Source organism: Saccopteryx bilineata, chromosome 5 (assembly GCF_036850765.1).
Source record: "Saccopteryx bilineata isolate mSacBil1 chromosome 5, mSacBil1_pri_phased_curated, whole genome shotgun sequence".
NCBI classification, from domain to species: domain Eukaryota; kingdom Metazoa; phylum Chordata; class Mammalia; order Chiroptera; family Emballonuridae; genus Saccopteryx; species Saccopteryx bilineata.
Genome location: NC_089494.1, coordinates 163,569,287 through 163,597,074, shown reverse-complemented (window position 1 = coordinate 163,597,074; position 27,788 = coordinate 163,569,287). Strand labels below are relative to the sequence as shown.

Genomic DNA, 27,788 nt, shown 5'->3' with positions numbered 1-27,788 from the left:
ATCCTTCTATAAATATGCTGGGTTTACAGCTGATTCCTTGCACACCAGTTCTCCTTAACAGCCTTATTTGAACATAACTGAGCTGTTCGGCATAGTCTGCACATGACAAAGTGGCCCAGTCTTACCAGTAGCCGAGAACGCATTATCAAGCCTTTATTTAGCTGTACAGTCAGGGCAATCCAACTATTAGTCATCCTGACATGTGTTTCAGATCACAACACACCCATGAGTCCTGGCCAAAATTTCATCTGCTTCCTCCACCCTCCCACACCACAACTCCTCCCAAATTGCTGATATTTTTACTGCAGATATAGAAAGTCAATTTTAACATTCCTAATCTGGGGATGCATTTAAAATTCCCCTCCCCAATTATAAAATTAAAAGCAACCAGTTTAAAGTCTGCACATCTAACAAAATAAAGATCTGCTATGAAAGAAGTCATGAATACTTAAAGCCAGGAAATGTGAGAACTTCCTCAGTTAAGAATATTAAGAAGCCTTCCCATGGAAATTTCTACCATCAAACAGCCCCTTCCAGAAAGCACATGTTGTAATTTTACCTATTACTGATTAGTTTAGTATGTTCTAAAAATGGACTTGCACATAAACCTTGCTACTACTGATCACGCAGCAGAACCGAGGTCAATTTAACACTACATGAAACCCTTCTACAAAACCAAAAGCGGACTATTTATTATTTTTTTGTGTGTACTATTTCCAAACTCTACTTTGAATGCATCCCATCGGACTTTAAGAGATAAAATCATGTGGTGAGCATGTCAACACTATCTGCCTTGTTTTACTGGTCTAACCAGAGAAGGCAGTGGGACAGAAGAGTGGGTTGGAGAAAGCCTGGGTAGCTTTTGGGTCTGCTGTCCCTCCTTTAGTTTTCGCCTTCCTTGGTGACATCTCGGCCAGGTGCGTTGGACAGGTCGGAGAAGGCTGACCCTGACCTAACTGCTTCACTGGAACAGGGTCGCTGGAGCACAAGGAAGGAAAAGGAGGCATTCAAATCTGTCACTGTGCAGATGCCTCTGTGGTATATTGCCCTGGCTGGAGTGACAGGAAGATAAAACACAGCAAATGTTTTCCTACTGTGCCCCGCAGCCTGGCAGCGGCTCTCGTCAGCCTCGGGGAAGGGAATTCAGTGCATGACAGGGTAGCAACATCATCAGGCTGCTCTTTGCACATTAGCTCCCAGGTCAGGCTGTGAAGTTGCAAGAAGGAATGAGGCAGCCAAGTGGTTTTCAGGACTGCACAGGGAGATCTCCCAAGGTTGATTAATGCAGCAGGAATTTGCTTCAATCCCCTCCCACCAAAACAAAACAAAACAAAAAACAGCCAGACTCAAGATGCTGATAAGAATTCTTTTATGTTATTCCAATAAAAAATACATTCATACAGAAATATAACAATCTTGCAAAAAACAATTTCAAATAAAATCTTGTAAAACAAAATTTTACAAAAATCTTACAAAGATTCTTTAGATAACAGGGTGTTTCAAAAAAAAAAGAAATTTCACTAATAGAAATTTTTTTAATGTCAAGCAAAAAGTTTCTGCTTGATTGAGGCTCAGTTATCACCTGAACAGAATGTAATTCTTTATGATGTACTTGCTTATTATGAAAATTACAGGCATTGATATACATGGCACCCAGCCCCACCCAATCAAACAACTCCATGGTGTTTCGTAAGTGAGACAAGCCAGTGCAAGTTGGCTTTTTACCCCGTCTTTTGTTTACCTTCTTGCTTAATGGAATTGTTATGGCTAGGCGCACAGCAGGGCCAAAAAAGGAGTTTTCCAAAATCCAGCAAATCAAGTACCTGGATTTTGAATTGCCAAAAGTGCATCTTCCCCCTTAGCAAAATGAAATGAGTTATTTAGGTAAGTGTACTCATCAGCCCAGATAAAAAACCAGTTATGTGAGCTTTCATCATTGCTCATTTCCAGGAAGATCAAACAAAATACCAGCCCAGCCAGACTCACATGTGTATATATATGTGTGTGTGTGTGTGTGTACATACATATATATATAAAGAAAAGATCCACACCCACAAGCCAGCAGCTGGATGAAATATCAGCTGTCCACACTGTGGTGTGCCAATTCAGGAAAATTATTCGCTGGAAAAAACGAGAAGAAGCTATGTGCTTTAAAAAAAAATCTTCATCTGCATAAAAAGTGTTCTTAAAAATAATCCCTGTAATTAGCTGACTCTTAGATCTTCTAATAAGACTGAAATCTAAAACCAAAACCATAGTGTGTCTGAGACCAACTTGTGGGCTAGTATTCCATTCATGACATTTTTGAACAGCCGACAGTACCCCATTACAGACCTGCCAATAAGGATGGGCAAAATCAGCAGTCTGGAACCGAGTCCCTGCCAAGAGTCTGTAGCGAATCATTAAATTAAAGATAAAGCCTTTATAAAAGTTACAGTTTTCATTTTTACCTCCTTTATGGCCATTTTGAAATATTTCTTCACAGGTTGTAAAATTTCCTAGCTAAACATCTAATTTCTCCTTAAAAAAATATTTATATATTATATATGTATACATATATATATACACACACACACACACACATATACATACTATACACACAAATATACAATACACAAGAATTCTGCCCACTTTAAAAAAATTAATATACTTTCTGTATTACCGACAGATAGCTAGATAGGTATGTGAAACTTGTGCCTTTTAAGTAAATACATTAACATTGTTTTTTATACTTCTGTATCTTTAATATGTGTGAAAACATTACATATTAAATACAGCCGGTGTGTGATCTATACAATTGTTGTGCAAAGTTTATATGAAAGTCTCATGGTGACAGAAATGGTCAGATTTTCCAATTACGTGTTTTCCACTTTAACACTGACGGTCAAGTTGTCTGAAATAGAGTAAATACTGACTTGTTGGGGGTTTTCATCTCTCTATTTGTCTTTGTGAAGGAGGACCTTAAAGAGATTGTTCTTCTGTATTTTACATTGATACAGTACAATGCCAGGTGAAAAAAGAGCCTGAATAAAGCATGCATCACCTATACCCCTGTACGAGACCCCGCGGGAGGGGCCACTTGCATAAGGCACCATTATTAAGATCTACAGTGCATTAACAGCTAGAAAACCAGAAATGAGTCCTCAAGGCATAAATAAGAGAAACATAGCTGCATGAGAAAACACTTTCTAAGCTTTAGTGGTTTTATCCACCCAACTGAGAAAAATTTTAGGTGTAGTCTAACATAATGTTAGACCAAGTGCACCCAACCCTTGCTTTCTTGACACCCAGCATGTGTCCAATGTCTTAAAGGACATCACTAAATTCTCCAAAAAGGTCATCAAATTCAGACTCATTTATAAAATAATCCTATGCTGCATACCCCCTTTCTGGAGGGGGAATATTACAAAATCAAAGGGGGGAGAAGGACTGTGTATTGCCAGGCCCAGATGGCTAGGGATCACTGATTTTGACAAATTGTATCTTAGCTGCTCAGTAACTGGAATCAAAATTGCAGTTGATTTAAAAATGGAAAAGCAGAAAGTTCCCTAGACCATGCATTACTTTTGTCTTATAAGGAAAGGTTACCATTGTGTTATATTTGTAAATATACAGCTTATACAACGGGTAACAAATGAGCTGTTGTAGCCAGTAGAACAGTAGAACAAGCTACTTGACACATTGCACGTTTCATAGCTGCACCAGACACCAAAGTTCCTCTCACACAGGAGGGTGCCCCCTCCCACACCCACTCACCACGCAGGGTCCTGACCACCCACACTCCCGCCCTCCATGTTTTCCCTTCTTTATTTTTTCCTAAGGCGCAGACACCCCTCCCCCCACCCCCAGGAAATGATTGGTGGTCATCTCATCTCATGGTTTACTCATCACACACAACATTCAAACATTTTTTTCTGTCTCTTGCAGTCTTGCCACTGCACAGGAAAGACTCTGCCTCATCACACAGTCCTAAGAGATCCTCCACATACAGTCAACCCAACCATTAACATTCTCAGTGCACATGCTCACGGCAAAGGCTTAGGGACCACTCAGAAGATAGGTACCAGTGGCGAGTCCAGGCCACCCAAACACCACACACCACAGGTGCTCTGCCGCTTCCGACATGACTTTTTTCGCCCTCAAAAGACCTTCCAAGGAGAGGTCCTAGAGGCAACTGGGTGGGGTGCAAAATGGCATGCTTTGGCTGGAACACGCACCCTCCTTCCACGGCCGTCTCTCAGCCTGGAAGCTGTTTTAGCCGCAGGATTCACACTCTGCTCCCTCAGAGGTGCCTCTTCATGTGCAGGGCCAGGTGGTCAGACCTGGAGAAACACCTGCAGAGCCAATCAGCATCAGAGGTTAGGTCTCCAGCCCTCGCTGGGTTACAGACCTCCCACCCTACAGGCTCCCACCCAGCCCTTCGCAAAGGGAAGCTAGCAATGCACTGAGTCATCACAATTCACGTTCAAGGGCAGGAAATTCCAACCAACAGGAATATAAATTGAGGTCTCCATTCAGCTCTTTGGAGCATGTAACCTGACCTTACTTCCCAGTCTTCAAATTCAAAAACTGTTGAAGACCTATCTTTAGAAGGTAGGAATCACTCTAGTTTTATATATACAGGACACAGAGCGGCCTAAGGAGGACAACTGGCATATATAGGGACTCTTTTTTAAGGTCCTAGGCTAAAAAAAGGCCCACACAGGACAGGAAAACATGGGCCTTCCTTCAGGTATCTATATGCCCAATCCATTGTGGGGATGGCATTCCCGAACCCAGCGCATCAAGCACATACCTGTCACAGTGAGAACATTTAAAAGGCTTGGCACCAGTGTGCTTTCTGAAGTGTCTGGTTAACTCATCGCTTCTTGCAAAACGCCACTCACACCCTTCCCATGAGCATCTGTAAGGCTTTTCTCCTGGGAAGAGAGCATAGGACAAGCATGCCATGACTTCGCTGACCAGGGCGGAAAGGGCCCTGCTACAGCAATACATGGTGAAAGTCAACTCATTAGTAGGCTCCAGGTCTGGTGGCTTCAGGAATTCCTAACCCATCTCAATCAGGAACTGCAGCCGGGCTCAGAAGGTGACACCCAGGAGCTCTTTCCTGACCTAGCCTCAGGCCTCCAGGTGCAGTAGAAGGGACCCAGAGCCCACATGACAGTTTACAGTTAACATGTAAGAAAGACAATTACTCAGACTAGAGAAATACTTTGGAGGTGATGTGTCAGCCCACTGGACCCACAGCCTCTGCAAGGGCAGGGTTTTATTGCTTTCTCCATGGAAACGGTTTCTCCCAAGCACTTATTTTGCTCCTTACTCACTTCCCTGTGGAATGAGCTTTCCTTTGAGAAACTACATTTCGCCAGAACTGAAGTCATGAGTTTCTGGGAAACCCCATCCGGAGCCTTCAAAGAGCTTTCTTAATGGCAATTAAATAACCAAGTTGCTCTGTTCTTTGGTCAGGTTATTAATATGAATTCACTAAAAGTGCTACCTGAGGATATTAATATTAAACATTTTAGCCAAAACCAATCCTAGAGAATGCTGTTGGGACAAATGGTAACTGGGTCCTGATCCAACTCTACCAGGAGCATTTTGGGACCCTGATGGAGGCCTCCACCATCTCCTTTCATCATTGCTAAGATAAGAGTTTGGGTGATTTGTTAATGGGGGGCACGGGGGTTGGGTGTGAGGGTGTTATATTGAGTGGAACACTTGAATCCATGTTAACACAATAAATTAAAATTTAAAAAAAATCTAAAAATTGGGGGGGAGGAGAAAGAGGGGGTTGGGGGTGGGGAGGGGCACAAAGAAAACCAGTTAGAAGGTGACGGAAGACAATTGGACTTTGGGTGATGGGAACGCAGCATTATCAAATGTCAGAATAACCTGGAGATGTTTTCTCTGAATATATGTACCCTGATTTATCAATGTCACCCCATTAAAATTAATTAAAAAAATAATTGTTGAATTACAGGCTGAAGAATGAATCCAAAAAAAAAAAAAACCCTAAAAAAATAAAAGTTTGGGTGACTTGATTGCTAAGATACCTTCTAGCTCTAAACTTCCTGTGACTCATCACCAGTTACCCTAGAGACTATCATGGTAATTTTAAATGAAACTTTCATCTAGGTTGTGATATTTCATTATGAAAATATATTTTTTAATTTATGGTTTTTTAAAATTGGTATCAAAACGAAAGTCTCACAATCCATAGAAAAATTCCCAATAAGCACCCACTGATCAATACTGCTACATACGGAGTCTAGGGTCAAACTCAATCCTCCTCACACCACCATCAACACCAGAGAGGAAGCACCCTCTCCCCTGATTCTTGGGTTTAATTTCAAATAAATCAGAGGCAATGCCATGTGATTATCATGGACACTAGAGACCAAGTACAGTAGGCCCTGATAAGCCGGAGGGTTGGAATGGGTAGGGGGTTGGGTGGAGATGGAGAACGTGATTTACCTCTTGTCTGTTTACTCTGAAAGTGTCAACCATTCATCGGGCACATGTCCAGTCTTTCACCTCCTACTCTGTGTTCCCCAGAGACCCAACTCTTTGGGGAAAGAGTGAGGTGAGGATGTGTCTGCTCTGACAGCCTTCTGCGGAGCCCGGCCCCCTCCCAGGGCTGGTGCAATTCCGTGGCGCCTACCAGCGGCCCACCTCCCAGGCCGCAGGAGGGACTGACCTGTGTGAGTGCGCTGATGTGCTTTCAAGTGGGAGCTTTTGGTGTAAACTTTTCTGCAGCCGTTAAAATGGCATCGATGCACCCTCCTCCGACCATCTGGAGAGGTGTCCCCACTGCCCTTGTCACCCGGCTTCCCCGAAGTCCCACTGCGTATCTTCCCTGGAGGGTGCGGCTCACCAGGCGCACAGCCCCACAGGTGAGAAGGGTCTCTGCTCAGTTCTGGAGAAGAAGGGGGCGTGGAGGTGACAGAGGAGCTCAGGTTCCCCGAGTTGACCAGCACTTCGCCAATAGGGTCAGAGGTAAACTTGGAAGTGGGAGAGAGTTCCTCAGAGCTGTCAGATGACTCACTGCTCACATCCGAGTTCAAGCTGTTGGTCTCCAGGTTGTAACCAAAATTGGGGCTGCTGAGAGCATCCTCTGGGGGAGTGGAGGAAATCTTCCCTTCCGAGTCCTCCTTTTTCTCCCGCGCCAGGATGATTTTGGTCCACAAATCTTCCTGGCTGTCAAATTTGATTTCGGAGGCAGACACATAGCAGGGTTCACTCTGGAGGTAACGTTCCAACTCCAGGCAGGTCTGTGCAAAAGAAACCACAAGAAGGCACGTGATTATGACAACCAAAAATGGAACCAAAAACACATTTTCAAAAACATGCAGGGATGAAGGGCAAACAGACTGTGGCCATGTCACTATAAGAACCGTGTCTTTAGGAGAGCAACAGGAAAGCTGCTTCTAGGAATGGGATGGGTTCAGAACATATACCAGGTTGGACTAAAGTGACTAAAAGTCACTAAGCCAGTTTTTTGTTATAGTTACCAGTGTCGATGTTTCTAATGAGTTTCTGTAAACCACACAAAGAAAATGAGCCTCAGACACACACCCCAGACAGGTTTAGCCAGATTATCTGACAGCCTCAGAACCATGTGCATTAAGAAAAACCCCAGCCCTCCTCCTTTCTCAGGCACAAGGTAGAAAGGCTGCACCGCACACAATGCAATGTGTTCTGACATTGCATGTGTCTCCCTTTGCAGACACAGCTGACAGCACAAGGCCACACTCAGTGAGCAGACGCAGCAAGCTGATGGTCTATATTCAAGGACATCAATGGAGCCATACAAAAGCCACCCATTTCCTGCTTAGCCCAGACCTAGTAGGCTTTCAAAGAGTGCCATTCCCAAGTGCAGGGCCATGGGTGCTTATAACTTATAACGTTAATGACTTCCACAGTGGTCAGAGAAAAACAAGAGCGTCAACAACACAGTGGAGAAATCATTCCAGAATGGCTGTCTGCTATTGTAAAGGATGCAGGAGGGGAAATTACTCGGGCCCCGCTGGGAGTGCCACAATGGACAAGAACTTTATCTACTGGCCAAGAGTACAACTGTATGAGTCATCCGTCTATTTCTTTCACGCAATGCCAGAGAGACTTCCTTTTGAAATTCTGACCAGCAGCCAAAAAAAGGACCCGTTTCAGATATACATGCAGTGTGTCATGGACAGAGTGCCCCCTCCCCAGACCCACAACCAACCTTTCAAGAAGCTACAACTGCCGAGAGACCAGCATCCCCTCTCCCCACCATCTCAAACTTTCTAGCCACTGGAAAAGAAAAATGGTAGGAAACATTTCAAGATTAAATTATATCTGCCCTTTTCCTCACTGGGATCAACTGCCTGGATGGCTATATAAGGTTGTCTATATGACCACCAATCTACAGATTGAAATTTCTACAGCCCACTCTGCTCTTCTTAGCAAATCACGTTCAGGACTAGCTAAGCTACTCAAAGGGCTCATTCCTGCTTTCTTCGCAACGTGCCTGCTATCATAATATAGCACATACCCTTCCCCCTCCCGACGATCCTCACAGAACAAGCATGAGCAAGCAAAGGGGGAAAAACAACAACTGTTTCCTCTTTACCCCTAAAATTGGATGTCTGGGTTACGACGCACACCAGAGTGTTCTGAGAAAAGACTGCTAGATATTTTATGGATGTTCCAATGAAAAACGAAAGCACATTTATTGAGATCTTGTTAAACTTTAATCATCTGGCTAATTTAAAATCTCCATTATACTGATGAGCACTGGGGACCAGAAAGAGCTCTAGGAGAGTTTAAAAGCCTCTGAAGGAGGAGAGCTCAGCCTGGCCTGTGGCCCAAATCCCAAATGCCCGAAAGAAACTACTTAGATCAATTTCAATCACGTCCTCGGGCGCAGCGCCTCCCGGAGGAGGGGGAGGGGCGGCAGGGACGACGGGCGGAGAACAATTAAGCCGGCAGTGAAGGCTGCCACACTGTTCATCCCTCTTAAAAGCTTTCTAGGCTGCGGAATCCACAGAACATATTTGTACTTTGTGACAAAAAGCTAAGTCTACCAGGGCACAGAGACAGCTCCTCTGATCTTTTTAAAAACAATGGGACAAGTGTCAACTTCTCTCCCTCAGGCAATCCGAACAAATCAGAAGGGGGAAGACACTAAGCTTCATAATTGTCCAACGCCCGAAACTCCGGCTCCACTAAAAATGCCGGATCCCCAGGCTCTTCTTCCCAAACTCAGACTTGAGGCAATTCCGACGGGCTCACTGTCATATGATTGATAAGTCACTGGTTGTGCAAACACTGTTGATTTTTTTTTTTTTTTTTTTGGTCAACAAAAGAAGGTAAGGTAAGAAAAATACGGCAGACGGAGGCAAATGTTAAGGATTCCAAAGAAGCAACTGGAAATGGCCTGGTGGATGTTTTGGTGGTAAAATTTCTAATTAAAAAAAAAAAAACAACTCCTCTAAGTACAACGACCAAAAAGGAAAACAAAAACAAATCTCTTAAAATACCGTTGGCATCCAAGCAAGTTCAAATGACAAGTTCCAGCTGTGGAGTCTGGAGCTGGTACAAGCACCGAACTTCTGCCAAGGGCTCGGGCCGGGACCAGCGGCGCTGGGTCTGCCCTTCGGTTCGGAAACCCCAGAAACGGGCGACACCGCCGGGAGCGGCCAAGCGCGGCGGCGCCCACGCGAATGACAACTCCGCTCCACGCTGGAAAAAGCCCCTTTAAAGTGCCTACCGCACTGGAGGAGCGGGAGTACGTTTAAACACTATTTTAATTTTTTAAAAAATGTACCTAAATCATAAAAAAAAATAAGAGAAAAAATAAAAGCCATACACCTCTAACCACACAGCGTCCTGTCGCTGCCTGCACGCACTCCCTCCGCGGCGCACCGGGGCACCTGGCGGCACACAATTCCTATTTACCTGTTGCCAATATTCCTCCAGGGAGGGCAGCGCCGAGAAGTACCCGGTCTCGTGCACAATCTGGAGTTCCTGGAAGATGCTGCACATTGGGAGTACATCCATGTCGGTTTGGAAAAGACAGTCCCCGCTGTTGTTCCAACAGGGAGGTGTGCAGTCTGGAGTCGGGAGCGCAGCGGCCGTGCCTGCAGCGCCGGGAAAGTTTCATGCAAACTCAGTGCACAGCAATGAGGCGCCGCGGGTTCAGATTCTACCGGAGCCCAGAGACGCGCTCGCGAGCCCACACAATATTTGCAAACAGCGGACTGACTGCAAACGTAACCCCTGCAAAACTTCCCTATTCAAACCTCCGCTGCCAGCTCCCCCTCCTCCCGGCGTAGCTCCCCCCATTCCCTCCCCCCACGTGACTCCTCTGGCCCGCCCCGTACACCACCCAATCACGCCGCGCCCGGCCCGGGGGCTGCGCGCCGATGATGTCAGCTGCGGCCAATGGCGGGCGCCGGCTCAGCGCGGCCCCGCCTGGCGTGACCGAGCCTCTCCATCACGGCCCTCGCCATTGGCCAAATTCGAACTTCGGGAGTCTCTGATTGGAAAGAGGCCTCGCAGGCTATTTTTAGCAGGGTATTTAAAGCGCGGGCCGCCGCACGCCCGAGGAGTCGGCGCTGGGAGGTGCGCGACCGAGCGGCTGACTGCGCCCGTAGCCGGGCCGAGGGAGCTGGTTCCCCAGTAGTCCCGGTCCGGTATCTGCCACCCCGGCCGGTTACCGGTCACCCAGGCCGTCGTCACTCAAAGCCGGCCGGTCACTCGGGTGCCGTCCCCCAACCGCCCCTGTCCTGTCACCCGGTGCCCACCGCCCGTCGCGCGGGGCAGGTCGGTGTGCCGCAGGCTCGCTGAGGGGAGCCGGCGGGTCCCCGTCACCGCTCGTCCCTGTCCCCCTCTTCCTTGTCTCCCCTTGTCCAACCTGGGGGCGGTTCTGCTTTCCTCCGTCCCACCTCTACCTCTGCCCTTCCCCTTCCGACCTCGGGCCGCCCTGCTTCAGGCCTCCCCTCAGTCCACTTCCGTACTTCTCCTTCCACTTGGGTCTTTTCCTGCCCCTCGCCATCTGCCTCGGTTTCTCAGGCCCAAGGCTGTGGCTCCGGGGTGAGGGCGAGGGGGGCCCGCTGCCGAGGCCGGGGGCCGAGGTCGGGGTGAGGGGGCCCCGCTGCCGAGGTCGGGGTGAGGGGAGTCACCGGAAAGCGCCGAGTGTGAGTGGCAGCGCCGCCCCGCCTCCCAGCAGGGGCCGGGACACACCTGTGGGCCTCGGCACCTGCTGACCTGCGGGGAAAGGGTCACGTCCGACATGGCCTGGAAGATCCATATTGGAACTTCTGGCTGTTCAGGGATTTATTTTAGAATAAAGTGTAGGTTTTACGCTGATTCTGTGGGAACAGATTCTGCCTTTAGAAATGAGACTCCCAGTAACGGTTCTCAGTAGGGTCCGGCACTACAGCAACATCTGCCCCAGCTGTGTTCTTGTTGGAAATAAATTTGCGGGACCTCCAAACCTAACAATCAGAAGATGGGGCCGGGGTGGGGGGGGGACTGTCCCAGCCATTGTGTTTGAACAAGCTGGTACTGTTGCCTGATAAGTTTGTGAACCAGAGATCTGTAACTTAAAATGTCCTTTTACTTGTTACCCACCAAGCAACAGCCCTCACTAAGATGCAGAGTCTGCTTCTAATTGGGAGGAATCTGTTTTATCTTGTGGAGCTGCAGTCTCAGCCCTCACTGAGGTTAACAACCAGGCTTTTCCCCCCTGAATATGCAAGCAGTTTAAATTAGGTTGAAGCTGACATTCGGTGTATATGTGTGTTTCTTTCTATAAATGATTGTATTCACTTTCAAAAAAAAAAAAAGTGCCAAGACAACGAAGAATGTGCATTTTTAATTCAAAATGTAAAACTGAATTATAGCTACTAAATATTTTCATTTTTCTCTCAAAATAGAATTTAATGAACATCATTTTAAATAAAGTTGTTTTTTTATAATGGAGTATGCAATCTTGAGAGGATTTTGTATGATAGAAATTAGTAGACCAGAATAGAAAAGAATATACCAGGATTAGGACTCTATAAGATTGTAGTCAACGGCCTGACCTGAGGTGGCGCAGTGAATAAAGCATCGACCTGGAAATGCTGAGGTTGCCGGTTCGAAACCCTGGGCTTGCCTGGTCAAGGCACATATAGGAGTTGATGCTTCCAGCTCCTCCCCCCCCCCCTTCTCTCTGTCTCTCCCTCTCCTCTCTAAAATGAATAAAAAAAAAAAAAGATTGTAGTCAAGGACCTTTGTGAATCAAAAGTTAGGATTGTACCTATATGTAATACAGTCTATGAAGATAATCCAAAATTAATTGACAAAAATGATTATTAGCCTTTATTCATCTTATTTTACACAGAAACAAAGAGCATAACTGGGCCTCTATTGGTAGGATAAGCACCTTGAGTCTATTTCCAGGGACAGAATGGTTTGGTCTTGAACCTTCCGCAGGTTGAGCCAACTCTGGTGACCAGCAGCTGGTGGTATTTGGGATATGGTTCCAAGAGTGTGGTTATATTGGAAATAGGGTTTCCTCAGTTATTAACAGCAAATACCAAAGGAAAAAAATACCCAGTGACTGTATAAGCAAAGATCAGCATCCTAGATCTTTTGAAGGAGAGTTAGGTGAAGGGGAGAAGATGTTCTCTAAGTCAAGATGTCATGATGGTTCTCAGTGCAATGCATATGGGTATTAAGATTAGGTTATCCTTACCTTTTGGATAATTATTCTTTGTTTTAGTTTTTTTCTTTATATACATTCCTTTAGAAGGTAAATTTGTCCTTGTCTCTTACATGCACTGACCAGTACTTAGAAGACTGTATAGTCTTTTAAAATAGTGAACCTAGTACAAACTTCCTGTTATAAGTAGTAGGGATGCAATGTGCAGCATGATGACCGTAGCTAACACTGCTATTTGATAAATAGAAAAGTTATTAAGAGAGTAAGTTCTAAGAGTTCTCATCACAAGGAAAATTTATCTTTAATTCTTTTTTATTGTTATCTATATGAGAAAATTAATGTTAGCTGAACTTACCTCGGTAATCTCACTATATATAAATCAAATCACCATGCTGTATGCCTTAAACTTACACAGTGATGTATGTTAATAATTTCTCAATAAAATGGGGGAAAATGGTGAACTGCATTCGACATAATACAGATACACTCAAAATGGTAATTCTCAGAAAAAAATAAAAAGGTATAAAAACAGGTTGGTACAATGTGTTGAATTTAAAAGAGAATTCTAGGACTTCCTGCTGCACCATTAATCATTCATTACATATTATTCACACCCTTTGACTGGTCATGTATTTGGGATTCATACATTCATAAAATAGGTAAAAGTCCCAGTGGTAGAGGAGATAAAAGTCTGTAGAGGTCTTAAAACAAGGCCATGGCCACTCTTGATGTGTGTCATTATTTGGTGAAGATTTAGTGTCAGCTTCCTATGTGAAAAGATATGCTGAATCCTGAGCAATACTAGGTAACAAAGACATCATAGAAGGAGGGAGGCGTGTGGCATGGTATAAAAAGATGGACTTTAGATTCTAGTTATCCACACTACCTGTGTGACCTTGGTCACATCCTTTCGGTGGGAGGTAAAAAAGTCGATTACAGTTTGGTGGAATTGAAATAGATGATTCATTAAAATTCGTGGTTCATGACACATAGTCAATCAATAAATTGAAGGCAACACTCATTCATCTATAAGTGTGATGTTGATATTTATTTTATAATTCCTTTTTTTTAAAAAAATATATGAATGAGCACAGCAAAGTGAAATCATCTTTGCAAATTACACATATCCAATCACAGGGAAAGTCAGGTTCAATAACTTCAAGAGTCTCTTTGTTTTGCCTGCACTGAAGATTCTTGTACTCCTCACCCCTTATCACTCTCCTAGTCATGGAGAGAAAGTATTGTAGTAAACTTCAGTTAGTAAACATGACTCTTGTTCTCCCCTCATCTTCGTCTGCTCGTCTCTTTTTTCAATTGTCGTTCTGCCTACCCACCTACCCATACCACCATTTTCAGAAGGTCAGAACCTGTGCATCTTGACTGCCCAGGCTCTTTGCACATTCCTGGATGAAGGAGGTATCTGACCCCCTTGCAAACTTGTGTCATTCCCTCATGTTCTTCCCACCCACGTCCACTTCCTCCACCACATTGTTTTTTCTTCTCTCATACTTCTAATTATACTCATTTATTTTATATCATAAGCTCTCTTTGCCACATTTAGAATAAATAATTATTGTTTAAAATAAACTTTGTATTTTAAACCTCAGTTATAACTTAATTTAAAGGTATATGAAATGGTATGTTGGTTTTGAGTATTTTTAATTATCCTATTTTTCCAGATAATTAAGAGGGGCTCTGAACAGGAGTCTCATGAGCTTCTTCCAAGGACCACACCAGTAATGCTCCCAGTGACATTGGGGTTCTCCCATTGGGCAAGAAGCCACTTTGTTCTATTTTTGATGTCATTATCAAAACATAAGTTACCATATGACATTATAGTACAGATTTACTCTTTCTAATAACTATTAGTGCTGAATATAGCTAATAAGGGAAGTTCTCTATTGATAGTTTTTAATAGTTGTTCAACTTAATTTGTTTCTCCTGGGACCATCTGGGCACCCTTTACAATTCAGTCACATGGGTTGAAAAGTGTACTGTTCCTAAGAAATCTTTTGTAAACTGAAATGATGTAAAGTGAGGAATCAATTACCTTAGGATACATCTTGCTAAGGGATGTACGAAATAAATCGAGATAATGCACAGATGCTGGCAGACACAGCTCAAAGTTCTGGGGCTTGAGGCTGGTGGTAAAGTGCTCCGGGGTCACTCTCAAAGCTGTGGGTTGGCACTGCCTCTGTAACAGCTCTGCTTACTGCTAAACAAACTTTGAACACTATTTTAGCTTTTACACATTTTTTTTTAAAGCAAAAGTCTTCTATTTCTTTCAGTTATCGAAAACAGGTACTAAAATAGGCCTTTTGTAAAAGAGAAGCAGCCTACCATAAACTCTCAAAAAGTGTGGAATACCTATATATGTGGGTGGTGAAGAACTTTGGCTCCATCTCACACCACATACAATTATATGAGGCAGGTTATAAAGTAAGTGAAAAGTTGCCCTGGCAGGTGGCACAGTGGATAAACTGCCATCCAGAGCTCAAGATTGCTGGTTGCATGGTTTGACAAACCTGGGGTTGCATGCTCAATTCTGGGGTTGTGAGTAAGAGCCCTGATCTGAGCTCCATCTGAGGATGCTGGCTCATTCCTGAGGGCACTGGCTTGACCCCCAGGGCTCGGGTTGGAGCCTTGGTCAGGGCACATATGAGAAACAATCAAGGGGTACACAACTAAGTGGAACAACAAGTTGATCCTTCTCTCTCTCCAAAACAGAAAGAAACAGTAAGCAAAAGCTAACTGTAAAGTTTGCATTAGAAAATATAAAAGAATATCTATGTGGCTTGGAGGTAGTCAAAATTTTTTTAGACAAAACTCAAAAAAGCATAAAGAAAAATTTTTTCTCAGTAAATTAGACTTCATCAAAATTTAAACTTTATTAAAAGACACCATGAGGAAAATGAACAGACAAGTTATAGGCTGAAAAAAAAATGTATTTCTCAAAACATATATGTAGTATTAAACAGGTACCCAGGGGATATAAATGACATTTATAGGTCAATACTGAAAATATTTTTTAAAAAATAAGGGAAATGTTTAAACAGATACTTTATGAAAAAAGAGATATAAATAATGACTAGTAGGCACATGAAAATTTGTTAATTATTCATCATCAAGGAAATATGAATTAAAACCCACTATTGGTGCCCTCGCTGGCTGGCTCAGTGGTAGAGCATTGGCCTGGTGCGTTGGAAGTACAGGAGTTCAATGCCCAGTCAGGGCACACAGGAGAAGTGACCATCTGCTTCTTCATCCTTTCCCCTCCTCCTTCTCTCTCTCACTTTCTCTCTCTCTCTCTCTCTCTCTCTTTCTTTCTTTCCTCTCCCACAGCAACGGTTTGAATTGTTCAAGCTATTTGGCCCTGGGCACTGAGGATGGCTCCATGGCCTTGCCTCAGGCACTGAAATAGCTTAGTTGCCAAGCAACAGAGCAGCAGCCTCAGATGGACAGAGTATCCGTGTAGGGGGTTTGCTGGGTGGATCCCAGTTGAGTCTATCTCTCTTCCTCCCTGCCTCCCTGCCTCTCACTTAATAAAAACAACAACAACAACAAAAATCCCACTGTTGATAGGAATGTAGGGCTATAACCACTTTTGAAGACGTTCTGTCCATTTGTAATAGAACTAGACATATAACTATTCTGTGACTCAGCTCTTTCATCATACAAACATTTAACCCAAAGTACTGAATGAATATGTTCACAAAGAGATTATACAAGATCATTTATAGCGGTTTATCCATAATCTTGTAGTAAAAAACTGGTCACTGTGCAGGTGTCCATCACCAGGAAATGTGGTACTCCCATATAATGTGATGTGTTGCTCATCTGCAAATAGAACAAACTACTATAATGGAGCAACATGCATGTGTCTGAGAAACCTAAACTGAGATAAAGAAGCCTGCACACAGGAATATCTACTGTAGGATTCAGATTATATTAAGCTCTAGAACAGGCAACATTGATGTTTGGTTGCCTCTGGTGGACAGGGGTGAAAACTGACTGGGAAGGGGTCTGGGAGAACTTTCCTGGTGATAGGTGATTGACGATGGTGATAGATAATTAGGGATGGTGATAGATGAATAGTAAAGGTGATGGGTGATGAATGATAGAAGGCTGGTGATGGTGATCAGTAATGGATGATAGTGACAGGTGACGTGATGGGTGATGGGTCTGTTCTATGTCTGGATAGAGGTGTGGGTTGCATCATTGTTTGTATTTATCCAAAATAATTCAAAGGTACATTTAAGATTTTATTTACTTTATGTAAATTACCACCCCCACACACAACAAAAAGAACTATAAACAAATATTGAACTCTACTTAATGATGTGCAAGCTGCAGAAGTGAAGTGTACTAGCAATGTGCTTTGAAATAGGGAGAGAACGAGAGACCAAGAGACACAGAAAGAAGGAAAGTACTATGTTGATTTAAAGCATCTAATGAGTCAGAATATAAAAATAATTTGTAAACTGTGTATTAGTGCCCTGTGTATCTTTAATAAATCACCACAAACTGGATGGCTTAAAAAAGCAAAAGTTTATTCTCTCACAATTCTTGAGACAGTGAATCTGAACCAAAGTGTTGGCAGGTCTGCACTCCCACTGGCGATACTAGGTGAAGATCCTTCCTTCTCTCTTCTGTCTGTGGCCACAGCACTCGAATCTGTCCTTCCTGGTCACCTGGTTTCCTCTTCTCTATTCTCTTATAAGAACACTTGTTATTGGATTTATGACCCACTTGGATAGCACAGGGTGAGCTTTTCTGAAGATTCTTAAGTTAATTATATCTGCAAACGCCCATTTTAAGAGGTTCCAGGGATCTGAGGTAAATGTCTTTGGAGGCTTTTATTGACCTTCCATGTTCTAGAGCAGGGGTAGTCAACCTTTTTATACCTACCGCCCATTTTTGTATCTCTGTTAGTAGTAAAATTTTCTAACCGCCCACCAGTTCCACAGTAATGGTAATTTATAAAGTAGAAAAGTAACTTTACTTTATAAAATTTATAAAGCAGAGCTACAGCAAGTTAAAGCATATAATAATAATTACCGAGTACTTTATGTCAGAATTTCGCTAAGTTTGGCAGAATAAATCTTTATAAGACAACTTACTATAGTTAAATCTATATTTTTATTTATACTTTGGTTGCTCTGCTACCGCCCATCATGAAAGCTGGAACACCCGCTAGTGGGCAGTAGGGACCAGGTTGACTACCACTGTTCTATAGAAAAAATATAACTACCTTGTATTAGATAGTATTAGTAGTAGAAAAATGGGATATGACAAACTCCACCTAACTTTCTATTTTTCCACACTTTTTATACAGTAGAGAATATGTTACTTGAAATTTTAGAAAATTTTTATATACTATTATCACTTTTAGGGCTTAATCATTTTGTTCTTATTCAACACTAGTATGTTGTGGACTCTTTGTTCAGGGTTCTGAGCTGGCACTCTGCTAAATGCAGAGGAGAACAGATTTTCTGACCAGTTTCAGAAATACACAAAGAATCTCTGAACTTGTGAAAATGTCAGTATTCTAGTAGATAAGAGATTAGGGATAAAGTGCCCTTACTTCCACATGCCAACATCAAGTCCGCGGCCCAGAGAAAGTGGCAGTAATCCTTCACAGAGGCACATCATGTGAAGAAAATGTATAAAGGAGGCCTAATGTGGGAAGTAGGAATGGGGAGCTTCATGGTGGTAGTCCTGAAGGCTGGTGACAGTGTAGGGGAGGGAGGGTGTGGCAGGCAGGTAGAATGACCACGAGCCATGCACGTGCCTAGGAGAGTGAAGCAGGAGAACATGAGTAGAATTTTTCTTGAAAATGGATTCTGGAAAGAGTCTGGATGATGGAGAATGAGCAAATGGAATATGACGAAGTTGGTAAGCAAGAGGTGGGAAGGACCTAGGCAGTGACACTAAGTATTAAGCAACTCCCATAAGACAGGCTGAATAAAAAGAGTTGAATACCACATAATTTCCCAGTTAATATGCTCGGTGCTTTCAACAGATTATATTCGCTTTAATCTTATGACCACCTCATCACTGCCATGACACAGGAGATTCGAGCTAGATGCTCAAAATCATCCAGCCGAGGAATAAGGAGAGGTTACATTTTGTATGTGTTTGGCAGTAAAACCCTTTGAGATAAAGACTTCTGCTATCCCATTTCACAGATCTGGAAACTCAAGTCAGGAGAGGTGGAGTCACCTGCCTGAGGTTACTTGGTTGTGGGTAGCAGACCCAGGTTGAAACGTGGGGAGTGCATGGGGTGGGAGAATGTTCCAGAGCTCACAGCTCAAGTTCTGCAGCCACAGACAGAGTAACAAGGCTGGAATTTGAACGTTGGCCATCAGAGCCCAGAGCCCACAGGCACGACTGCCATGCTGTGTGATGTCAGCAGTGGGTCTACTGGGAAAATATTGCAGAGTTGTTTCAGAGGAAAATCATCTGGTTTGAAGGAAATTGCCCGGGTGACGAGCTGTAGGGGTGTGCAGTCCTGCCTTTGTAAGGTGAGCACCCTCTGGCCAGACTGCTGGGCTGACACAGGGAATGTCTCTGCTTCCTCCAAGCTCTTCCTTGTTTGGTCTGTTGGGTGTGTGTGCTGTTTTTGAATATCCAAGAGACTTCTGTAACTGTCCTCCCCACTCCCTGCATGTCCTTTGAGGCTCTCCCAGAATGCACCCCTGCAGCCTTTCCCAGCACCCCATCAAAGTGCCGTATCCACGTTACCTCTGCACAGATGGCCCTGTGCCATGACAGTGACAGTGAGTTGCTGTGCTTTTCTCCTTCCTAGCTCTGAGAGCTTTACCTAAAGAGAGACACTGACTTCCAACTCCACGTCTCACTGCCATGACACACAGAGTCTATAGCAGTAGTCGCAAACGTAACTCAACTTCCTGGGAAACGGTGCTTAGCAGGCAAATTTGCTGAGCATTTACCTGCCTAGAGGTGTGCTATTGTCCTGCTTATCACTATCTGTGAAACTTTCCTTTTCTTATTTGAATGTCAGCTTCTAGGAAGGAGTAACTGCATCTTCAGGCATCATTCTTTTCTCTGCCAATGTCAGCAGGCATTCATCTAGAGAGAAGTTTCTAGAGGTAATACTGTTGCCAACTAGTCTGTCTATAAGGCAGCCTCTAAAGATTAAGACTCAGAGTAAGAGTTTTATAAGAAGGCAAAAGGGAAAGGGAAGATTGCCAATGCTTAATTATTGAGGTCTTTGGTATAAATCCAAACCCTGTCATTGAACATTAAATTGTTAAAGAAAAAAAGAGAGAGATCATGAAAAAATTATCATTGAGAAAAAAAATTAAGACTGGCAATTGCATGTAAGGTTAAAGTCTGTCCTTGTACATTAAATAAATTACGATTATGTTTGCTGGTGAATATCTTTAATCTTGTTTTGATCTACTATGTTATAAATTAAAAGGAACTACCAATGATGTCTTCTAAAAACTTAGCAATTACTAAAAATTTCCCAAGGAAACTAAACTTTATAGGAGAGAAATAGTATAAATGGCTTTCAGGAATTGAGCACCTGCAAATATATAATACACAATTTAGAGAAATGAATAACCCCTCCTCATATTTCTAGGATGTGTACACCACTTGTTAGCAGTACAAATACTGGTGACTGATGTTACTGGTTTACATCTTTGTCGCCTATAACAGGCTGAACAAAGAGTTGTCCTTATTCTTTTTTTTTGAAACTGACATTTAACATATTGCCTAAAATCTAGCAGCTACTCAATAAATAATTTTTGAATAAATAAATCCATGAGAAATTGTGTGAATAAGGGAGGTATGCAGAGGTTAATGATGTCACTCCAAAGTATATCTAATTTTAGTAAATGAAGACAAAATGGGCTTTTAATGATTTTGCTTCATTTTTCTCCCCTCTTTCAGCTCATCTAAAAATATAAATAAAGGATGACCCTTTTTACCCTAAATAAGGCATATTTTATTTTACATCTTAAATTATTTGCTCTTAGGAACCAACTGTATGATATGTAGTCCTGAGTAAATGTACATCCATAGGATAAATTACAGATTAACTTAGAAATATATAAAAGTGATGTTTTATTGTTTGCTAGACAAATTGAAGGAAGAAAAAATATAAACTATTGGACGGGGAATCGTCTAGGTCACAAATAGCCAACCTTGATAATGATGTTCTACACTTGTTCCTGAACTGTGCTACTCTTTGTGAATCTATTTTATCTTGTTTTCTACACTTATTCCTTAGTTGTTCTGGAGTACATCCTCCAGTAACTTCTGAAAAATGTGTAGAAGGTCAACTTTCTGAGTCATCATCTAAATTTTCTTTCTTCTCACACACTTTGTTAATAATTTCACTGAGTATGAAGTTTCTCTCAGACCTCTGAAGATATTGTTCCACATTCAGTTTCTTCATTTAATTTGGTTTTCTCTTTCAGATTTCTGGTTCTTCTCATGTGTCTGGTGATACCTGGGTACTTATGATTTGCTAGGACTTTACACTGCCCTGGTAGGAATTCTGTCCAGGAGCAAATCATTTAGAATAAATGGGCAGGGAGCTCCTGCAGGCTACATAGTGACCCAAAGCCAGACATGTTTGCAAATATTTCTCTGGTGTCTTTGGGAAAGAGCAGTCTGATGATTAGCTGGAGTGGAAATGCCTAAACTCTACATAGCTAAGTAGAAAGGGGAGTGGAGAGTGAGGTTTTCACTGGTGTACTACTCCATCCTTGCCCTCCTTCACCCCCATACTACTTTGTTTGTTCACTCTGAAGACAGGCATCTCTGGGGTTCAGTTGGTAGAAAGATACTCACTCCTCTGAAACCCACTTTCAGAGTATTTCTTCCATGCTGCAGATTACTGTTTCCCTTGTTACCCACTGCTTCCAACTTTCAGTTCTCTAGACTTTTATTGACATCTCTTGTGTGTTGGTAAACCCCTATCCAATCCCTGTAATATATTTGTTCTTGCAATAGTGCATTTTTAATTTAAACTGGTTCTGGAAAGAATGGAGGCAAAATTATTGGACTTGTCTTTTAGCTAAAACCAAAGCTTTGAATTTCACTTAAAAATTAGTCTAACAACCCATAAAATGATCTAATTAAATGTGTTCATGGTTATATTTTGTTCTTACTCTGCCAATGATAAACATCTATTTTATTTCCGTTTTCATGTACTGGGTTTTATAAATGCCTGATAAGCCTAAGATGAAATAAAAATAAGAATAAGAAGAAGGAGGAGGAGGAGGAGGGGGAGAAGAATAAGAAGGAGGAGAAGGAGGAGAGGAAGAAAAAGAAGAAGGAGAAGGAGAAGGAGAAGAAGGAGAAGGAGAAGGAGAAGGAGAAGGAGAAGGAGAAGGAGAAGGAGAAGGAGAAGGAGAAGGAGAAGGAGAAGAAGGAGGGGAAGGAGAAAAAAAAACTGAAGAGAGAAAAAGGGAGGGGGAGGAGGAGAGAAATGACAAGAGAAAGAAAGAATAAAAAGAAACAAAGAACTTTTCACCATGTTTGATATTTTAGGAGGAAGCCTAAATGAGCTTCTTGTAACCAGAGGAAACACACTGAGAACTTGGCAAGCGCATATATGGGCCAGATTTTCATGACACTTTTCTCTAGAAAGAGAGATCTTCTGAATAAAAGTGACCTTCAACTTAGCTCTCAATCCAGATGGACGTATGTGTTTCTTATCTCATTTCTATGAAGCAATAGCATTTTCAGATGAGTCAGAAATCTGTATCACCTGTCTGGGAATTTCATCTTGCTTGTGCAAAAATGTCGTAAGTGTTTTTTAAAAAAAAGCCTATTTTGTTTCTGAGTGCTTACTCTTTGCTAGACATCATTCTGTCTCTTCAGGAAACAACAATGATCAAGGCTAACTATTCTACAAAGCTCATGTTATAGTTGGGGGACAAATAGGTATCAAATAATATCTCAGGTGATGGCAGCTGTCATGCATTGTGAAGGGATGGAAAATAATGGACATGGGCTTATGGAGTGCTATCTTAGACAGGATGGTTCTTGGCTGAAGTAGCTTGGCGCAGAGAGCATAAGGTAAGGATACAGTGAAGACATGGTGATATTGGGCAGGAAACACATGCAGACTGTAATCATTAAGTGGAAATAGTTTCACTTCCACCATAACTTTAAAAGGTATTTAAGGGTTTCATAACCCTTTAGGTAATTCCTTATGCATACATTACATTTCTTTTTATGAGATAACATTTGTTTTTAGGCAATCTCAAGTATAAACTTCTAGGAGGTCATGATGAGCTAAATTCTTAGAAGAAATAAATACTTTAAAACTTATAAGTGTATATGGAAAGAGTCTCCTGTTTGTTCATGTTGCAAGAACACTTGAATCTTGTGTCAAAAAGCTGTTTAGCCGTGCCTCACAAAGATGAGACATTTCAGATCCCTCGGCTCTCCCATATATATATTAGGATTCTGTCCTGTTTTATAGTTTTTTTTTTTGATCTGATAAAGAGCCTACAAAACCCCATGCCTATGGAGCTCTTCTGGAAGAACCAGAAACCCAAATGCTGAGCCTCCTTCTTGAAAGTTCTCCAAGGTTGATTTCTTGTAGTGCCAAAGCTCCGAAGAATTGAGGGCCAAGACGGTAATATCTTAGGTGATGCTACGCTGAATGATATAGCATACTGCAACATGAGCTGGCTTCTGAGTAAAAACTGATTGCTTGGGCTACTGGTGTGATTGGTCTGGTGGTTTGCACAACTGTGTACCTGGAAGGAGCTTCTTTCTGTCTTAGTCAATGAGCCTCTTCTTCTCTCAGAGTGGCTGACATGAACAAGAAAAACTTCCTGCTCTGGCCATGTGTCCCTCACAGCCCTGGCAGCCTGGGAGGGTCACAGGGCTTTTCCCGATCCACAGGTAACATTTATGCTCCAAGGGTAGGCCTGATCGGGAGACAGTTGTCCACTTCATACTTCCAGGATTCCTCAGGGGAGGGCTCTGGGAAGGGCTGCTTGAGATGAGTGATTTAAATGTCATTCCTCAGAATTAGAATTTTAACAGCAAAGGGCTTAGTGATTTTCACCATGCCCTGTTTAGTATTATGGAACTTGGAAGCCAGCCTCAGTGATCCTGGGTCGATAACAACAATAAGGTGTTTGTCTCTTTATGGAGTTTAAGCAGAAGACACATTCGTGTCACAAGTTAAGCTCTCTCAGAGCCATTGAAGAAGGTGCTGGTATGAACTGCATCTCTGACATCAAAGCAGCTGCTTGAATGCAGGCACATTTCTCAACTCTTCTGAATTTAGTTAAAAACATGCTTTCTTTAGAGCAGTGATCGGGGATTAGATGAGATAACGTATGCTTAGTGCATAAAAGCTTTGCTAATTATAAATGCGACTTTGTTGAAGGATAGTGATAAAACCAACCTTACTCCCAGCAAGAAGTCACAGATATAGAAAGTGAGGTAATGCCAATCAGCAACTGCCAAAGCTCACCCTCTCCTTTCGGGGCCCAGTAGAGTCACAACGATGGATGAGGATGGCAGGCGAATTCTTAGGGGAAGACTGATTTCTTTCTTTTTTTCTTCCTACATTTCCTTCTTTCCCTGGTTATAGAGATCTCTGGTCACACACTGCCCTTTACACAGCCTCAGACCCTAGGAATGTCCCTGTGTCCCCCCTGTATGGCCCCTTGTTGGTCCTTGGTGGCCAGTGTGTAGCAGGGCTGTGCTGGTAGCAGCTCCATGCAGTTGTCCAAATGTACTCTAGTCCAGATGCACTGTCTTCTTTGATTCTTTGTTTGGCTTTTGTTTCCCTTAAGAAAAGTCTTAGTAGAAAGTGAGCACACACAGATACATGCAGATACTCATACACACTCACACACAGAGACACACAGGTGCACACGGGGTCTCCTACCATACTGTGGCCAACTCATGGGCTCTAAGAGTTTGTGTCTGACTTTAGTAAATTATAGCTTAAATGAGTATCTTTTGACTTACTTTAGAATAAAGTGTAGCATTATTGTGATAAACAGATTCATAAAAACATGCCAGGTTTCAAGAATGTTTAAATGACAAATTTTAGGGACCAAATAGGTAGCACATATTTGGCCAGAATTACCATCCTCAGATGCCATGCAATAGGAAGAAAACCTTCTGGGTGATGAGCTATTTATAACACTATTTTAAAAGGCTGCCTTGTGGAAATGCAACATCTTGTTAGGAGTTAAATCCTGAAACCTCCTGGCCAAAAAAAAAAAAAAAAAAGTGGTACTGAAAATAGCATGTTGTCAGGGTAGCGTGAAAATGTTACGGTGGGACTGTCTCTATATGAAGTGAGCAGATGACCACAATGACTTAAGCTTCTGTGGTGAGAAACTGTGCCACTCTCCTGAGCCCAGAAGCCCTGACAGATAGCAGAGCAGTGAGATGTTTCCTTCTTCATGTTTTAAGGTAAAATATTACATGACAGTGTGCAAGAAAATACATTACCCTAAAAAAAAAATTGACAGAATCTGTCATTTAGGGAAACTAAAATTATCAAGGACTTTTCATGTTTTGAGGAAAAGAATGGAGAAGAAATGTCAGGCACTGCGGGTTTCCTGAATAGGTTTTAGTTCATCTGCACCACAAGCCATTTTTTAGAAAAGTTAAAATTTCACACATTTACAGAAATCATTTTTTTTTCAGTTTTGCAATGAAGGCTTGAAACCACATGCATTTTTTGAAACTTCAATCTAGGATAATGCTTGGGGTATCTTTTTTTTTTAATACCTAAATGAGATCTATGCAGTGTGGGAAAAGCAGATAAATGGCACTGCAGACTGACTAGTATAGAAAACTTAAAAAAAGAACTCTTTTTAAGCATCTCCCTCCCTCCAGACAAAGTGAAATGATGGATGGCATTGTGCTGTTATCAACATAGTTGCATGCAGCAAATATATGAATGACTTCAGAGATAATGAAACATCAAGTTTTTTTTTTTTTGGTTCACCATTTAAAAATATAAAACCAACAATTACAGATGGAAACTATTCATTCTGAGATTTAAGAAGGGAAAAGCAAAAAAAAAAATATGGCCTTTTAACTTCTGAACACACTTTAGATAACCGAGCCAACACAGTTGTAACTCTCACAAAGGGAGCTGGCGAGTCTTTGAGAGAAAGGGACAGGCAAGAACTGTGCACTGTGGTCTGGTACTGGTGGTGTGCCAGGCATGGCCTCCAGTCCGCCTGTGTCACCTGTGTATGACAAGGCCCACAGACAGTCTTGACACACATAGTCTCAGGGTCCTATCTTCCTGAGGTGTCTCCATAATGTCCAATGGTGGGAGATGTTCCTTATACAATAAATAGAGCATCAGGTGGATAATTTTCTCACTAGGAAAGGCAGCAGTCGACAAGAGATATCAAGTGTCTAACTCCATACCTAATGAAGTTTTCTTATTGAATCACTGAAAGGCTGGTGGGGGAACATGTGAAAATATAATGATAGAATTTAAAGGATCTTTTAAAAATTTATTTTAAACACATTTCAGTAGTAGAGGCATTGTTCTTGGATAGGCCATGAATGGTAAACATATTGTCAGTATTTCATAGGCAAATGGCTTCAGTGGTATATATGGAAATGTGTTGAAATATCATAAGCAATTGTCCTGAAATACATTTTTATTATATTATCAGTTTTCACTGTGTAGATGCAAAGGTTTAATGGACAAGGATAAACTTCATCTCAGCCCTGGTCATAATGAATACGAATTCTGAAATTAGTAAAATCTAAAAAGTCATTGCCTTTGAATGTCTTAAAAAGTTTCCTTAACCCAATGTAAGGTTTTATAATTAACTGTTTATCAAATACTAGAATCTAAGCCCTTAAAATATTAAAATGCATTTTCTTTCATGAAAATACTTATCTGATTCTATCATATACTTGTGAAACCTATTTTGCAATATTTTAATTATGATATATCAATTGAGGAAGTCTCCCTTAATTTCCTAGAAAACATTAACTAAAATTTCAAAGCTTTCGTCTCTAGGTTACATTTTTCTCCAAAGAAAATGTGTTATTTAGAAAACAAACACTGTTGCCTTGTGATAGGTTATTTTTTTTTCAAATGAGCCAACACAACGGAATAAAATATAAGATCTGTAGTGGCTGAGTCATTTCCTGTTTCAATAACAAGAATGTCATCAGCTAAATTCTAACCAGCACTGTTTGTCACTGTGTGTGGCTTTATTTGTACATGTTGCCAGAACGTTCATAGGGAAAATACACTCATCATTCTCATACCAAAAAAGAAACTTTCGGTGAGCAGTTTTGGCTGGGCTGTTGCCTTGTTTATTATTGATGCCTTAACTGGAGCTCCTCTAATGGAAGAGAGAATGCTTGCCTGGCAACGGGGAAATGGGGCTGTAAGCTCGCCTGCCCGAGGAAGTCATGATTTACTCCTGGCACCAAAGGTCTAACACAAATGTGCAGTGGTTTCCCAAAGATTGAGAGTTGTACTCCAGCAGTGTGACAAATCAAAAGGCCTGAATGTTTGCCTGGCTTTGCTACTAAGTGACTATTTGATCTTGGACTTCAGTTTCCACATCTGTAAAATGCTGATGTTCATCAGCACGACCTCTGACCTTTTTCACAGTGATTCAAACACTCTGGCTCTCGTCCTAGAATCATGAAACTGAGCTGGCATTCTTTGCAGGGTTAGTACCTGATGCCCCCTGAATTTAGAACCTCCCCTGCACTCACTGAGATCTCACAGCACAAGTTTTAAATGACTCATCTGGGTGATTTATTGTCATACTGCCTTCCGGGCAAGATGGCTATTGCCTGGGTGCTATCATTTTTGGAAATCATTACAACTCAGGAGCTGAAGGATTCCAGACAGTGCTCCTGGTCAGCTAAGCTGGAGGACACAATCCAGAGCTCTTAAGACATACCTGGGGGCGGGGAGGAAGAGAATTCAGACTTCTCCTCTGACGACTTCTGAAATCTCCTCCCGGGATAACGTGATTAGGGTCAGACACTCAGTGCACTAAGACACATTTCAAAGTTTTACGTGCAGGAAGGCATCTGAGTGACTCATAGGTGTGACATTCTCCTTGGAATCAGAATAGAC

The 27,788-nt window shown here is 42.2% G+C and overlaps 1 protein-coding gene across 1 annotated transcript; it reads right to left on the bottom strand.

Annotated features, from left to right (window-relative positions):
• Nucleotides 1-1,358: 1,358 nt before the first annotated feature.
• On the bottom strand, nucleotides 1,359-10,294 carry KLF6 (KLF transcription factor 6). Its single transcript, XM_066279383.1, has 4 exons — nucleotides 9,940-10,294; nucleotides 6,698-7,271; nucleotides 4,796-4,919; nucleotides 1,359-4,334 (listed from the first exon to the last, which is right to left on the bottom strand). The coding sequence occupies exons 1-4, from the start codon at nucleotides 10,039-10,041 to the stop codon at nucleotides 4,283-4,285; spliced, it is 852 nt and encodes a 283-aa protein (XP_066135480.1). The 5' UTR covers nucleotides 10,042-10,294; the 3' UTR covers nucleotides 1,359-4,282.
• Nucleotides 10,295-27,788: the final 17,494 nt, after the last annotated feature.